Source organism: Gymnodraco acuticeps, unplaced genomic scaffold (genome assembly GCF_902827175.1).
Source record: "Gymnodraco acuticeps unplaced genomic scaffold, fGymAcu1.1, whole genome shotgun sequence".
In the NCBI taxonomy this organism is placed as follows: Eukaryota; Metazoa; Chordata; class Actinopteri; order Perciformes; family Bathydraconidae; genus Gymnodraco; species Gymnodraco acuticeps.
The window spans coordinates 2,516,236-2,533,315 of record NW_022989810.1 but is presented as its reverse complement, the minus strand read 5'-3'; the positions used below and the strand labels follow the sequence as shown (position 1 = coordinate 2,533,315).

The 17,080-nt window shown below is 40.3% G+C and overlaps 1 protein-coding gene across 35 annotated transcripts in view; it reads left to right on the top strand.

The window, feature by feature from the left end:
• rims2a (regulating synaptic membrane exocytosis 2a) overlaps nucleotides 1-17,080 on the top strand; it is a 172,623-nt gene that overhangs the window by 36,680 nt on the left and 118,863 nt on the right. For 29 of the 35 annotated variants that reach the window (XM_034228974.1, XM_034228960.1, XM_034228958.1 and 26 more), the window contains exons 4-6: nucleotides 390-482; nucleotides 5,952-6,162; nucleotides 6,930-6,941. In XM_034228974.1, coding sequence (XP_034084865.1) covers nucleotides 390-482; nucleotides 5,952-6,162; nucleotides 6,930-6,941 — 316 coding nt within the window. Of the gene's footprint in view, nucleotides 1-389; nucleotides 483-5,951; nucleotides 6,163-6,929; nucleotides 6,942-10,991; nucleotides 11,446-17,080 lie in introns of those variants that run through there. The other 6 variants (XM_034229159.1, XM_034228926.1, XM_034229151.1 and 3 more) reach the window with 4 other exon arrangements.

The window sequence follows — 17,080 nt, the reverse complement described above, 5'->3', positions numbered from 1 at the left end:
ATAACCTGACCCTTACTGCACACCATGCTGGAATAAATGACTCCTGTTACCCTTAGCTGAGCGTTTGATGCAGCTCTCATTTCCATTGGCTGTAGAGCTTTCCTGCTTCTTCTCTCCTTCCCTCGACACAAAGTATTTCATCTTTCTTTCTTCTTCTATCTTCCTCTCTACTTCTGACACTGTGTCTGGTTGTCAATGTTCCACTAATCGCCGCTCTGCCCGTGTCCCGACCTTCTCCTCTTTCTGCGCTGGTTGTAGTGAATGTCCCTGCTGTTGTTCACTTCCTAGAATCTGACCTTCTTCCTAAACAAAAAACGTTTCAAGATAGATTGTTTTCTCCCATGATAACTTATTGCGATGTTCCAGTCACACTTTTCTTATTTGAACAGGTGGTTTCCCTTTAGTGGGATCACTGAGCTGGTAAATAACGTCCTTCAGCCCCAGCAAAAGTCCCAAAATGACAAGGAGCCAGAGCCAGACGCGTAAGTAATAGTGCAGACGCCTTCTGATCTCCTTACAGCAGGCACAAACACACAGTGGTAATCCCAGGAGCTGGACACAGAGTGTTTGACCTGAGTGGATATTGAACTATGTATTACACAATTGATCAGTGTGTTTGTAAAAAGCACAAGTGGAAAGTGGCGATATGGGAGTGGTGTGCCATAATGGTATAGCTTTGAGGGGTTGTACCAATACTAATATATTAAAGTCAAGAAGAAAAAAAGTATTTTAGGTTATTTGCACACACATCATTCTGCAAGAACAAGTGACAGAAAAAGGTCAAGAAGTCACATACTTTTACATAGCACCTACCATCTACCTAAGGAAAACTGGGGAAAAAAGGAGAAATGAATTACTCATAAAAATGTAATGTGAAATATAATATTTTCCTTGTACGATGTGAGGGTCTAAGGATAGAGGGTGTCGTATTGTCATACTGATATTCTGAACAATCTGTGCTATTGTATTAGCTGTAAAGTGTCTCTACTGTAGGCTATTTTTATTATATGTACAGCACTTTGGCTCGACCAAAAATCGTTTATAAATGTGCTATATCATTTAAATAAAACTTGATTTGATTTGATAATATCGAACTATAATGCATTTTGGATAGGAGAATTCAAACAAAATTACTTATTTAGTTGTTATCAACAACAACATAAACAGGGGAGTGATTTTTGACTTGTCATAGTAGAAATAGCACAGGTGTAACTAAATTGAATGTATTCCATACGTGATATAGGCTACATACGGAAAAAGGCAGCAGCCACACAAAGCTAGCAACTAGCTTGGACAGTAGAGCTAGCAAGCTAACAACAGATATTTTTTATCAGAAGAGTGTGGAGAGCAAATGAGAGCAGAACTAATTTAAACATTACACTTGCGTCTGTTTCGTGTGCAAATATGCACTTTTTTAGCTAGCTTGCAAGACATAAAAACATATTTCCAGGGCTTGGGTGGCTATTATTAGCTTAAATTAGCTTTAAGTTAAGAGCTTGAAGCTTTCTTATACAATGTTACACTGGTGTATAACTAATGCTAGGTACATTTGATCTTACTTATCTTGTTTTTTGTACCCTACTATGTATTTGATGCTTACTGTTACTGCTATTAGTTACTATTTACAACATAGGATATGCTTATGCTAAAATGCTAAATTAGCTCCACATATCCAACATTAAAATGCTCTTGCACGTAGGCTACTTAATATTGAAAACAGACACAATAATAATGTTATTCTATAATAATTTAATTATTTGAAAGGAGCCATTCTGCTTTACTTTTGATACTTTAAGTTCTTTATGCCCTTTTCACAGCAGCCATTTGACACGTCATTGCAGGGTGTACACAGGTGTAATTAATTACATTAATTATGGCTCTGGCCATTTAGGTGGGCCATGCCTGGCATTGTACAAGTTGGCTCAATGGAATGTCTGTGAAGCACTAAATTGAACCGTACCATTATTAATTACAATCAATTACACTACCTGCAATGGCATGTGAAAATGGCCTATACTTTTGTACTTTTACTTAACTAACTTTTTTTAATATGGGTTTTACTTTTACTAAGGTAAAATATTGTAGTTATTTATAATGGTTGTGAAGTGCTTAACACATAAACACAACCTGCATGTCATAAGTTGAATTTGTATTTATTGGAAGAAGGTGCATATTTCCTTTTTAATGGCCGCTATTAATACACACACACACACACCCACACACACACACACACACACACACACACACACACACACACACACACACACACACACACACACACACACACACACACACACACACACACACACACACACACACACACACACACACCACACACACACACACACACACCACACCACACACTGTCATGTCTATGCCCTCTGTGCCAACATGGGATGATAGAGGAGTTAGAATTGAGCTCAGACAGTGAGCAGTTTGTGGCACAAGTGGAATCCAGAAGCTTGCAGAGAGCGTGTAGTTGACCCTCGCTGCTGTTGGGTCTGTCATATGTCCAAGAGAGAGGCTCAGGTTACTGGCTGTGTGTAGCTGCTCTGGTGCGGCCCAGAGGTAAGAGAGCTCCGTTACGCAAGCCTGGGATGGGACAATGAGCAGCGTATGATTACTCGTCAGCAGTGTCACCTACATTTGACCGTGTTTGACCGAATAAGCAAACCCTCTCTGGAATGGGCACTGTGTACCAGCTGCCTGCACCCACTCGAATCTACTCTTACTGTGTTTTTATAGTCATGTTTTTTTAACTCATTTATTTCCTGTTACATTCAATTTTGCTTCTTTGAAATCTGCCTCAGTTGGCAGCTTAGAATCAACATATTTAAACATATAAACAAACCTGTAAAACTCACCTGTGAAAATGGCTTTTAAAAATTGCTTTTTATAACTTCTATTTAGCCCCCCAAAGAGGGGATTGAGCTTTAGAACGGTGACCCGATACAGAGAAATTGAGAGGTAATCATTGGTTATCTTAAACAGCTCTTCTCACTCAAGGTCAGTGAGAAGAGCTGTCTGTCAATAGAGCAGTGTGGCCTGTAGCGGCCTGGGATCGAGCTCATGTCTCTGTAAATGTTTGAGTGTAAAGGGAGATTAAGAGAGAATAAAACAAGATTGTTTGTAGTCTTCTTTTCGTGATCCTCGGAGACAGTGGCTTTAATAAATGTAATACATTTAATTTATATAGCGCTTCTCATCTGCCAAGACAAATCTCGAAGCACTTTGCCTCTTGTATCAGAGTCTTCATCACTCTGTTATCAGGCCCACTGTCAGTAAATGAGATTTGGTGTGATCTGTTAAACAAGGCTACATACTAATCTCTGCTTGGTAAACACACAAAGGCTGTGACACAATTAGCCCTTTAATCCCTCAGTGGGTACAACAGGGGGGCATTTCAATGGCACTCTGTCTAATATTTAGATGGCATTGAGACTCGCTCACACAACCGCACACACAGATGGTCTTCAGATGGTCCTTACATTTGGGCCTGAAAGGTCTGGTTGTGGGTAAAGGAAGCACATTTATCTCAAACGCAGAGCTGTATGTGGTAAAAGGATAGCGTTGTTCAATAATTCACAAGTGCTAATGAATGTTGCAGGGGATATGTGGGTCGAAACCAATTCTAATCGCCATATTATGAAGTCAGCCCAGTGTTTAGTTTCCAAGGAGACGCTCAACTGACATGTGTCATACAAAATGCATGTGAAGAGTTCATGCAGGTTTGTTTTTAGTAGCCTCTCAGGACTCGTTAGGAGTTAAGGATCTACTGTATAAGATCAGGTGTACTGTATCAGTAGGGGGCCATCTATAGGACACAAGTAGTAATACAAGTATGGAACTTCACTGACAAATGATTAATGGATGATGAGCTATCGTGTGTGTATGGCCAAATATTTCCAGTAGAGAAGTAACTGTTCTGTATTGGTAATGTCATTATCCAACCATATGGCCCTAGGATGTGCTCTGTCTACCCTTACAACAGTCCTGATCAGGGACTAGGACAATAAGTCAGGCCGGGAATTATACACCCAGCCAGGCCACTACCAGTTTTTTTTTTTTGTGCCATTTTGCTGGATTTATTTGTGAATATTTACAGCGTTGCTGCCCATAGTGATAGCCCTATAGTTTACATCTGCTACCCAATAATAAACATATGGACAGGGGTTACTATTTAAAACAATTTTCAAATGTATTTAGGAACCTGTCCATGTGATTTTCAATGGGGGTGGACCTCAAATCCTCTAGGGGGGTCCGGGGGTATTTGCTCCCCCGGTAAGATTTATTTTTTAATTTTGGAGTGAAATGCATCAATCTGGTGCATTTTGAGGGGAAGATAAAGAGACTAGATTTATGGGAACACCCATACAGTATGAAACAGAACTGTATACATTTAAATAATCATAAAAACAAAAGAACATGGCTATAACCAATAACATACCATATCCAATACAAAAAAAGATGGAAAGTTGTTTATTTATTTATTTTTGGTTCATTTATAGTTGTGAGTGTGTCTGTGCTCCTGAACCAGCCTCTCCTGTCTCCCTCCTCTTCCCCTGCTCCTCTTTGAGGCAGCAGCAAAGACTAGTTTTAGCTCTCAACAAGTTTTAAAAGTGTATCTTACCTTTTTTCACCTATTTAACTTTTTTTTTTTATTCATGCATTTGTTAATAATCACTACCCCCTCAAATGGAAATATGTGTTTACATAAATGGTGACCAAACCACTTGAGACCCACTGAGAACTTAGACTAAGTTAACTATCTAAACACTTAACCTCACCTGAGCTGTATAGTTATCTCTTTCAGTCTGACAGCAGAGGACTCTCCCTCCACCTTGTTGTTGAAGCAGCTCCTGATATCTGTTAGAGCAGCTAGCTAACCAGATGCTAACAACAAAAATACAAGTAACCGGTGCCTCTCTCTCTCTCTCTCTCTCTCTCTCTCTCTCTCTCTCTCTCTCTCTCTCTTCTCTCTCTCTCTCCTCCTCTCCTCTCTCTCTCTCTCCTCTCTCTCTCTCCTCCTCTCTCTCTCTCCTCTCTCTCTCTCTCTCTCTCTCTCGCCCCACACACATACACACACCCTCCCGAGCTTGAATGACACACAGAAACCAGTGGAGGGCTTTGATGTATGATCGGTATGGAAGAGGCCATGTGGGCAGGCCACATCATGTAGACAGACAGTCCCCCTCTGTGAGGGAGACCCACATTTGCGCAGCGTTGCGTTCACAATACATACAAAAAAAACGGCCAGGCCACTTAACATGCCTGGCCATCGGGAAAACTTCCAGTCCTCCCGATGGATATAGAAACACAGGTGCAAATGATTCATTTAACACATGGGAACCTGAGAAAGTGGAATTAAATGATGTTCTTAAACTTGCAAAGTAAATTTGATCCCTTCCACCCCCCAACCCAGTTGTTGGAGAGGTGCACTATCAAAGTAGCCACTCAGCTTTGAGGATTCTGAGGTCATGGTGTCTGATTTACCTTTCAAAATCTCACACTGAACAAGTCCAAGGTTTTATCAGTTAGTCAGTCGGTATAAGGGCTTATTGTCTAGGTAAGTATGATTAAGACTAAATCAGACTGGTTGCAAGGAGGGATAGTTCCGGTGCACAAAGATTGTTACCTAACTCAGGTTAAAATCTAATTTGTTTACCTACTGGGATAAATGGAAATGAAGATCCTACTCGTCTAATAAAACTTCTTATCTTCTTACATTACAATAAATCCCAATATATTGAATATAAATCCTTGTATCATGATATGTATGGACAGATTCTTCTGACATACAGGCCTACAATGTAGCATTGGCTCTTGCTATATACCTGTCCCTATACAAAGAAGCAATAAAGAAATGAACAGAATCATATACATCATTGTGTTTTATATGTTGCAAACCTTATCTATCTCCCCTAACCTTTGTCCTTCCCATTGGCTTACAGGAAGTTGCACCAGCAGTTTGAATCGTATAAGGACCAGGTTAAGAAGATGGGGGAGGAGACTAAGCCGGCTCAGGACCTGAAGAGCGAAGCCCCAACCTGCGGGATATGCCACAAAACCAAGTTTGCCGATGGCTGTGGCCACCTCTGTTCATATTGCCAAACAAAATTCTGTGCTCGGTGCGGAGGACGAGTGTCTCTGCGGTCAAATAAGGTAACACTGGCTTGCATGCACGGTACTCCATTTATAAGGACACACACACACACACACACACACACACACACACACACACACACACACACACACACACACACACACACACACACACACACACACACACACACACACACACACCACACACACACACACACACACACACACATGCAGATGTCCCCCCCTCAGGCAGATTTCTCCCTATGTTACTATTTTAAATCCAAGGTTATGAAACATTGCAGCAGAATCTTAATCTGGGAATAGAGCCAGCGGTGTCTCTAATGGCAACTAATGTTTTCCAGATTAGCAACATCTACTCCAGTCAGAGACTCTCTGCATGACATGCCTTTATTCTAAATCTATTCTATTCTATATGTGTTCATTCACAGCTCCAGATTTCTTATTCATGTTTACTGTAAATTATAGTTATGCTATTTCACCACTGGAGGGAACTATTCCTCCTTTTCCTTTCCCATAAAGGACCCTCATGGCTGTTATTGTATAATGTGGCACTCCAGTGCCTAACTAACCTCTGTACAATCCTCCCCACAGACTAAGCTTTTAGCATTAGACTGCTTACATTTGAATCATGAGCTTGAACGTTTTGTATGCTATGCCATCCAATCCTCTGCTGTTATGTGACAGTACTACCAGGACCTACTAATGCCACTCACAATGTCTCCCTCCCTATCTTTGCTGCCCCTTCCCCCTCTGTCTCCCTATTTCTTTCTTTCTGCTGCATTCCTGCTCTCATGGAATTGCAACAGGAGGACAAAGTGGTTAGCAAATCCTTTTACTGCGTTTCTTGGGACTGTGTCTCAACACACACATTGTTCATGAAATGCTGTGATATGTATATGTACACATGTAACAGCCAAAAATGACATGAAACAAAACAACTGATTAGTGTCTGACTGTGAGTCTACCATTGTATGCTGGGATAAACTCTGAATAAACACTAGCTAAATGAAAAAAAAGAGGGTAATATGCAATTAAAATCATGGGAAGTATTACTCAGACTGTTAAAACAGTAATATATAATGTCCTTTTGTGAAAAATGTAACCCTGAAGACCTGTCTTCTATGTTTAAGTTTGAAACAGAAAGCCTAGCTTGTTTGAACGAGATGGTTGTTTACCAGGCATGGAGAGTATAATGAAATAAACGATGGTGTTGCAATATTGGAAATTGTGGCATCCAGCCTTTTTAGACTTAGCCACCTGCTGCAAAGATGTTGACCTTTTGTAGTCCTTTATGCAAGTACAAAACTCAATACCGGAGTACCAATGTAAGCATCATTTTGGAATTCAAATTGGACCTCTCTTCAAACATTGGGTCGGTCCATTATGGCCAAAATGATTTTCGCGATTATTTGGATCATTATTGAGATCATAATTATTTATCACTTTTCACTTTATCAATCATTTAGATTATTATCTTTGCTGATCTATATTGCGTTTTAATAATACTTTCTCCAACAAGGAGTTGAGGGAAGTCGATTTTTTTTAACAAAACAATTAGTAGCAAAGGTTTTGATTGATAACAAATCACCAAAGATTGTAAAGGAAATCCCACACCAAATAGGAACGTTCACAATTCAATGATATAATGCAGTCTTACGTGTGTTCTATTGAACAATTTAGTTTAGAAAAAGAAACTATAATGACTGATTGAATGCCCTTGGGGATCATGTATATATTTGATGCTGTATTTGTTTAGTTAGTAGCAAAAACACAGTCGGATGAACCTATTAGGGGGGTCGTATTATTGTCCTTGTCCATGTATGACATCAATTAGCAATAGCTGTCTTATTGACGCCATGCTAGGTGTTGTCTATCAAATGGTAACTAAAAGTGTTTTACCGTTATAAGCCACGCTGGAGGGAAGAACATAGAAGCAGGTTGGATCCAGCGGAGCAGCAGGAACACTGGGAGAGACCTCTGCACTGCTACTCCCTCCATTGCCAAGACCCCAGTTGTACAGGCTGCCATTGTTCGCTGGAAATAATAGCTAGGGGATTGGTTACCTTGTTGTACAGATGGTGTTGAGTAATAACAGTGGCAGCAGGCTGGCGAGTGACAGTGGGGGCATTGGCAGAGGAGCCCTGGAAGGTGCCACTGAGGCAATGCCAGCTTTTTACCTGGTGGTACTGTACCCCAGGCTCCTGGCCCTGGACGTCTACTCACCATGAAGACCGGGGATGCTGATGTATACTTTTGTATACTATCATACTGCGAAAAAGATTCCATCAAAGTCCAGAAGAGTCACTACACTGTCTCTGTGTTGGACAACAATACCATCATTAAAATACTTTTGCAGATGTGGCTTCAGAAAGTCCAACATATTGGTATTCATAGACGTGTCATCAACAGGAAAGCAGAGTAAGCGTTTATAGCAGGATACAGAGGTTTAGATGGTTTGAGAGAAAAGGAGAGCTAGCATTCAAATGAGCAGAAGAGGTGGCGAGGGCTTTAAAAAAGGTGGCTTACTTCAGTAGTCATGCAGTCATATGTACAGTATGGTGTCTGCTTATAGAGTCCGGTGTCTTCTTGCTGACAGCTGATATAGGGAGTGGACAGGGTCAGCTTGGGGCAGTGAAGACGTGTTGTCTTTTAGCTGAGATCAGATGAAAAGATTCTCTTTCAGTTCTGTGCAGAAAGAGAGAACCTTAACCCTAAATGTAACTGTTACAGCAGCTGTGAGCAAAATAGACATAGATAGTAAGCAAAAAGCCCTATACAATAAAATAATATTGTCACAATATATATATCATCAGCCTATCGTATGATACAAAGAAATGACCTAAATCCTTTTTATTTTATCGACTAACGGTAAGATATGACCTTGATCTTTTTTGCCGACCTCGATATTGTGTATGTGTTGAGTAAGAATGTCACCACCATGATGCCAGATTCAACGCTTTCCCCTATCATTACTAAACTAGGGCATTGCACAGACATTGTGCATTTTATCAAGCCAGATGTAAATGTACTTATTGTTTGGTTGTCATTATATTATCAATATATCAGTAGTGTATAGGGGTTTTTAAACGTTTTATGCTAGCTGGACAATATTAGCCAAACCAGAAAACACAGGGCTTTAATTGTGAGTTTGTGATACACAGTACTTGACTAGGACTTTTGTGATATTGATTGTTGCTGATTTGTTTTGTGTGTTCATGCCTGTAGTGGCCGATGGGCAGAAGCTTTGATTACTCTGGTGTCCCAAACCAGCTTGTCTGAAATATTGTGTGTCAGTGAAAGAGGTGGCAGTGGTGAAACCTGCCCTTTTTCCATCCGTCTACTCTTTCCCTCTCTCACAGATGGTGACAACAGTGGCGAGAGAGATCTTGTTCTGCGAAACTCCATTGAATATTTACTAGTCTCTATGTCTGCGACCGGTAGCACAGCTATGGCACACTGGAATATGATAGAGGGACTGAGAGTTAAACTGCCCCTAAAGGAGTGAAAGCTCGGACCAAAATCAATCACAGTTCTGCTCGATAATGTAACGTAATGTTGAGATGAATCCACTCATTTGATTTCCCTGTGCCTTATCACAACAAGCTGAATAATTGATACAAAAACGCGGATAGAATACCTGTTGTAATAACAATCACTGCTCATTCATTGCACCAACTGGCTTACAGCCTCTACAGTCGATACTTGAAAAACCAAAGTGTGACACTTAGGAGGTAGGTACAAATATAAAATCCCTTTGGTATAGATAAACTGTGTGTCAGTGTTGTGAAGTCTTTAGAGTTCCTCAGTGGAGCCCCTCATTTCCTCTGATGTTGCTTCAAAAGGGCCTGAGGAGTCAACTGTCTCTTGGGAGAAAGTCACGTGTGACTCTGGAAGACATTACATGTGCTTTTTGGCCCCTTAACGTTTCTACTAAACAATGCAAAGTACTACAGCTCTTTATAGGGTTCTTGTTCGGTGTAAAACAGCATTTTAGTGAATAGCCAATAAAACATATATTTGTGAAGGATAACAGGGAGATTAGTTGATATTATATTATTGGTTAGGGGTTAGGGCTCTCCGAAATGACCAACATAAAGATAACTGAATTTAATTTTAGAGTATGTTTCTTTCAATGACTGTCAATCAATATTATTAAATGTGTTATAATTTGATCGGAAATCTCTGTTGAAATGATTTGTTTTGGTATACTGTATATATGCTGCGGAGTTTGAAAACAAAAGGATGTGCATTTGTATCTTAGTTTTCTTTGTTTGCATTTTCCGAATTGGCTTCACAAGGACTTTTAAAGGGTAACATATTTAGCTTTACCCTACCTATGCTGCAGGTAGGAAAGATGATGGGCATAAGCTCACTTGAAAATACTTCTACCTGTCAGATAGCTAATTTGGGAGCTTGTTTTGTTTTGGCAATACCCACTACTCCCAATTCTAATACATTTCTAATTGATATGGTCATTGTATGGCTCAATAATTCCCTGGTACTAAGCAATTTAAAATTAGAAATTATCTTACAGTTTTTTTACCCACATATGCGAGAAAAGTATTCCTAAAGCACGTGATCGCAGCTTTCTTCACATGGTGTGACCTCATTGCTCCATAGTCCTGCAGTTGTCTGACAACATAAAGAGAACCAGGCTTAACTGTGGCGATGTCAGCAGCTGGGTTGTGTTTCTAATGAAGCTTGAATGTGGGCACTCGATGCACAGGCTGGGTCGAAAATGGCTTAGTGTGACTGTTAGCGCTCAACGTAAAGCAGTGCAGCCAGCCAGCCGTCTGCGTAGCCGCGCTGCTCCTCTGTTTCGGGCTGTGGAGCTGGACGCGCCGCATATGTAATGAGCTCTCGTCAACTCAGGGTGCACAGTGGAACGCGTGCAGTGGTGCTGGGAAACAGCGTGATTTGACGCGTTACTGCTCGGCTCCTTCTTACTGACATTGAGGATTGTTTTGCACGGTTGGATGGATCCAGTGTAACGATTGTAGATTGAAATCCATTATTCATTCAATTGAATTGACGTCTGTGGATACTGATATTTCTCCGTTGAGAGACGAAGACAGAGACCGCCTTGGTTTTGTCGGATCGGATATTGTCCGTTGAGTCCCCGGTGTAACCTTCACGGTGTTTCCAGCAGTCGCTGTCCGGCAGGCAGGCAGGCAGCCTGTTGTGAGGACGGGAGCTGTCTGCGGTGCTGAAGGTCGGCTGCTTATTCATTTTTTCCAGGAGATGCGGACAGTCGTCGCTACATTTTAAGGACTAGAAAACGGCGATTTTTTGGCACAGTGAGTCCCTTCAACGGCACCATGGGTAAGCTGAGAGAGCATGAAGCGGCGACTGCATCGCGTTTTTACCGGTCATCGTGTTTGTCAGAAATGTGACAATTTCTGCACTCTCTCTGGAATGTGTGCTGCTGTAATTTATCCTGGAAAACCCGCCAGAGAAAGATTTAGCATACGCATTTTGAAGATCATATAAATGTAATATTTTGCAGACGTGATTTATTTTGTTGCCGAAAATGAAATGTTGTTTAAGTGAGGTCACTTTGTATCTGTTTAAATGTTTTTAACACATGTAGTTCTATCTTAGAAAGGCTAAAGCGGGTGTGTCTGACACCATTTCTGCGTGAAGCAGTTGGATGTATGCACTATTCCCTCCTCTTCCTCATGTCTCTGAACTTCAAACGAGGAACATAAATATTCATCAAGTCTATTATTATTACTGGCGCGCACACTAAAATTAGAAGCTCATTAAAATGTAATTCACCACGTGCAGTCAGCGTCGGAGCATGTGAATGAAGGCGCTCCCATTTCATCCTCATTGTCAGCCAAATGAATCACACCAAAATGGTGTTAACTTTTATTCTGGAGAACTGCCCTAAAAATCCACTGGACAGATATAATCACCCTACAACAAAACATTTCAACTTATTATTTGGATTTACTTTATACAGGACTGTGCACTTTATACAAAAATACTTATGTATATCTATATCATATTTATAGATAGTTACACCTTTCTTGATTAACCTTAGGCCTACATAATTATACATTCTGATGTTTTGCTTTGCAGCTCATCACACTTGACTAGCCTGGAGCTACATTTGCTAAGGCGTGTTTTGTATGGTATCTTTGCCTGTGTGCTTAAACTGGACCCAGTCCAGAACAGGATGTACTGAGGAAAACTCCACTCCCTGAACCATGAGGTTTTAATGAGTGCTTCAGTTCACCTCAGTTCAGCGAAGGGGAGAAACACTAAAGCCATTTGATACCTATGACAGGTTATTTACTGCCACATCAATACTGCAGCATGAGCCATCTCCAGTGCCATTCCTGGTATTTCTGCCTTCAGTAGATAGCTGACAAGACAATTCAATAACATTGCATTTCTGGTGCAATCAAAACAGGGCACATGTCAAGTCCCAAATCAAATGAATACATGAGTATTGGCAATCACACAGGCCTTCTCTAAATGTTAAGCAGCCTCTTGTGAAACTATTTCATATACTGTTATGAATGCATAACATAACATTAATTAATTAAAACTTTGAAACTGCCTTTCTAGTTGAGCACTATGCCTGCAACGATATTGCTGATTCACTCTGGAGCCTGTGTTAAGTAATGTTGCAGTGCAGTTTACTGGCCACAAGAGAGAGCTCAGTTCTCCCTCTTACTGCAAATCAATGTGGCTTGTATATGTGTGCGTGACTCCCCAAGAAATATTTTTAATGTAAAGTACATTGCTGAAGGGAAGATACTATTTTTTATATAGTTGTATCATAATTCATTTATGGGGTAGGGCTAGTCACAACAAAATACGCAGTTTTGTCAAAATCTTAACCACAATGCATGTGTTTGGAATAGATACATATTTACTGGCAAAGACTGTCCCTGAGTAGCTTCAGTATATGCTGTATTTTTTTATATTCTCACTCTTCTAAGCAGACCCACAAACATTATTTTGGAAGGCTGTATTTTCTTGTATCACTGAAAACACCCTCGGTGTGAAGAGAAAGTATTAGAAAGGAAATTATTTATTGATCCCACGGCACCGGGTGTTTGTTTCCCTTAATTCAGTGCCTCAGTAAACAGCCTATAGCACATTTAATAGAGTATATCTTTCTGCTGGTGTTTGCAACGTGTGGTGGTGCTACGTTTTAGATTTCTATTTTTAGCTGCAGGTTCAATGACTATGAAATGTGCAAACACAGGGAGAAATGGCCCTGCCCCAGGGCCACAGCCCCCAACCCCCTGCCTGCGCTCAGCCGTGAAGAGTTAAGCCGAAGGGAAGTGTGTGTGTGTGTGAGTGAGTGAGTGAGTGAGTGAGTGAGTGGTGAGTGAGTGTGTGTGTGTGTGTGTGTGTGTGTGTGTGTGTGTGTGTGTGTGTGTGTGTGTGTGTGTGAGTGAGTGAGTGAGTGTGTGTGTGTGTGTGTGTGTGTGTGTGTGTGTGTGTGTGTGTGTGAGAGGCCATCTAGCTCACAACTACTTGGTCTTACTAACAATATCAGAATCTCACATGTAAAATACCAGACTCTTTCACACACAGTATCATACCGTCTTTAACGTACTGTCATTCCTTCCTTCATTTACTATCATACTATCATACATGAATAACTATTCTCTCTCACACACAAAAACAAAATCTCTTAAACACACCATCATACTCTCGTACACACACCACTATCATCTTTCACAAACAACTATAATTTAATAGAACATTATAATAGTGTATGTGAAAGAGGATAGTAGTATGTGTGTAATCGGTAAACAATGTATGTAAGACAGAATAATAACCTATGTAAGAGGGAATAGTATTTCATGTTAATAACAATAGTCATATATGTAAAACAGAATAGCAGTGAATGAAAGGCCAAATAATAGCTTATAAGAGGTAATAATAGTTCATGTGAATGACTATATAGGTATGTGTATAAAACAGAATGATAGGGTGTGTGCATAAGAATAGTTATGTTTGTGAGAGAGTATGATTGAAAAGGAAGTTGGACTAAATTCTCAGTTCCTGATTGGCTCTACGTTTTTTGTTTGACGGACACCGCCCACGATGGCAGTAGACTACTACTTCCCTATGTAACCTGAAGAGTAAAAGGGTCAAGTCCGTCAGAAAGCAATGATTGTAAGTGTAAGTGTAAGCCTTACACTTACACTGTTAGGATTAGTAACATGTATTGTGTTTATTTGATGACATTTGGAGATGTTTAAACTCAATGAGAAAATGCGTTAGCATTCGCGCTAGCGTTAGCCATATTAGCCTGTATACATGCTTATTGCACAGCTATCATTAGCTATATTTACCTTGTTTACACTTAGCGGTCCTATGTGTTAATCTGTGTATGTTACACTTGTATGAGATCATTAAGTGCCTTGTATCTTCTTTTTTATAGTTTCACTGGGAATAATAGTGTTTCTAAGAAAGTACAGTTTGGTGTAAGTAACTTTGATTTATGGCCTTTAAGTACTTTCTTAGAAACACTATTATTCCCACTTACAGACAACATTATACTACATTATAATACTCTAGTAGTGTATGCAAGATAGAGAACTTTGTGTGTGAGAAAGAATGATAGTGTATGTGAGAGAGGAATTGTAGTATGTATGAGGGTATAGTAGTGTGTGTGAGAGAGAATAGTTATTTATGTATGATAGTATGATAGTAAATGAAGGAAGGAATGACAGTACGTTAAAGACGGTATGATACTGTGTGTGAAAGAGTCTGGTGGTGTACATGTGAGATTCTGATATTGTTTGTAAGACCAAGTATGAGTTGTGAGCTAGACGGCCTCTCATAGTGTGTGCCATTGTGTAGACATGCATCTGTTGTGGGGTCCATGTGGGCTATTAGGGAATGAGGGCTACTACAGTTTCCTGTCAGTGTGGATTGACCTCACACTGTCTTTAGCCTGCTTCCTGTTTCAGCCTCATGATGGCTCTGCCAGTGCGACAAAAAAGTGTAATTAATAAAACATGTTTATGTTACTGACACATATTAGGTGGGATACAGCATTGTGGTTATGATAAGACTTGATGTTTGGATAATTTATTCTTTCATTTAGAATAACATTTCATAATGCTTAAGACTATTTCAACCTAGATATTGTCACAGCCTAGATAGGCCTCTGTTTCTACAGTTGATAAAACTATTATATCCTCTCGGGCCCACATGGCTTAAAAAATCAGTTTAGATCATCTCAAATGCAGTTTTTGTAGTTCATGTAATGTTTTGGACAAATAAGGATTTAGCCCAGCAGTGACTTTAACCTTACTTTTTCTCTTGGCAGACAGGAGATGTGCACAGCAACTGACTCTATGTTAATTGGGGTAAATATATAGGTCATAGGCTGCAGTTTTCTGTGAAAGAACTGGGCCGCTGGAGAGAGAAGAGCAGATTTTAGTAATTAACCACATAATCAGTTTTTTTGCATTTTGTTAATGCTAATGATTACTATTTTTTAGAAAATGGTTCATTTAGAAGTAAATAAGTATGCTTTTTCATATGTTTAAATGACTGGAGGTGCAGAATAAGAACATATTGTCTGCTTCTGATTGTCCTCTCCATGTGATAATTCCATTTGGAGAAATATTCCCCAGACTCACTTTTAATTTGAGGTGATGTCAAGTAAAGTACACTGTGTGCAATGTCTTATAGGTGCACTGCAAGTGTGTAACTTCCAGGTACAGGAAGTTGGTTGATTAGCAGAACAAAACTGGCCTCTGTGGCTCCTGGGTCCTAGCTGCTGACTCATGGTTCACAGCAGAGCTCTCAACATGACCCCAGTTAAAGAGTCAGTCATGGCCTCACTGGCTACTCTCCTCTGGGAGACATAAAGCACCATTTGTAGCCTCCATGCATCCATTGTGTGTCAGCACAGTTACAGCCCATCTGTAACACTGATGGCTGTTGGGCGATGTCACATAGGCCAGTAAATGATGTGTGATTGTGAAGCCTTTTGAATTACATTCAAAATGTTAAATACTTCATGAGTAGGTTTTAAGATGATTACCACATCCGTACAACATATGAGATGTTTCCTGTGATTCCATGCTCTATTGCAGATGAAGAAAGCACATCGCCTTTGCAGTGCTTGTTGCCTTTTATTTTATTATCTTAAAAAAAGGAAATATTTGAAATATCAGCCTATAGCTGCAGTGTCATTCTTCATTGCCTTACAAACCTCTGTTTACTTTTTGTATGCTGCCTACTTATGTCAAGGCAGTCTGAATTTGTAACAGTCATGGGATCATTACGGGCAATAAAATCCTTTCTCTTCTTATCCCTTCTATTTTGTGTGTTTCACCTGTAAATGTGCACATATGCAACACTGATTCCCAATCCCAATTATATCTTCCTATTCAGTCCCTCATAACTGCTGAGTACCAAACACACTCGTTGTTTCTGCTATTTCACACTGTTAGTCTGAGGAGATCACAGTCATCCGGCAGCTCGGAGCTTCACAAGGAGGCTGTAATGTGGTGGTAGTTTGTGAAATCCCTCACATTTCTGTACAAGCGCCCTGTCGCGACCAACCAGTAAGTCACTAGTTCAGTGACAAGGACATGATCTCCCACTGACTTCCCACCCATCAGCACTGACATGTGTAATGCAATGCAATTAGACAACTCATTTATCTTGTACTCCACGTCTCCACCCATGCACCCCAATAATAATTCTTGTTTGATCTGTGTGCTGGTGCAAATACTAAACAAGGTGTGCTCCAGGTTTTTAGCCCCTGTGATCGTTTGTTGGGTTTCTCCCACAGCAGTTATTACTTGGTATCACCCAGAGCTTCTGCTCCAGCCAGTCCCTGAGATAAGCAGTTGTGGTTTAGGCTTTTGGTTACAAATCCAGCCTTTGAACAACTGCAGCCTCTAACTGCACAGACCAGCTCAGTTTAGTTCAGTTAATCTAGAAATAACATATCAGTCAATTC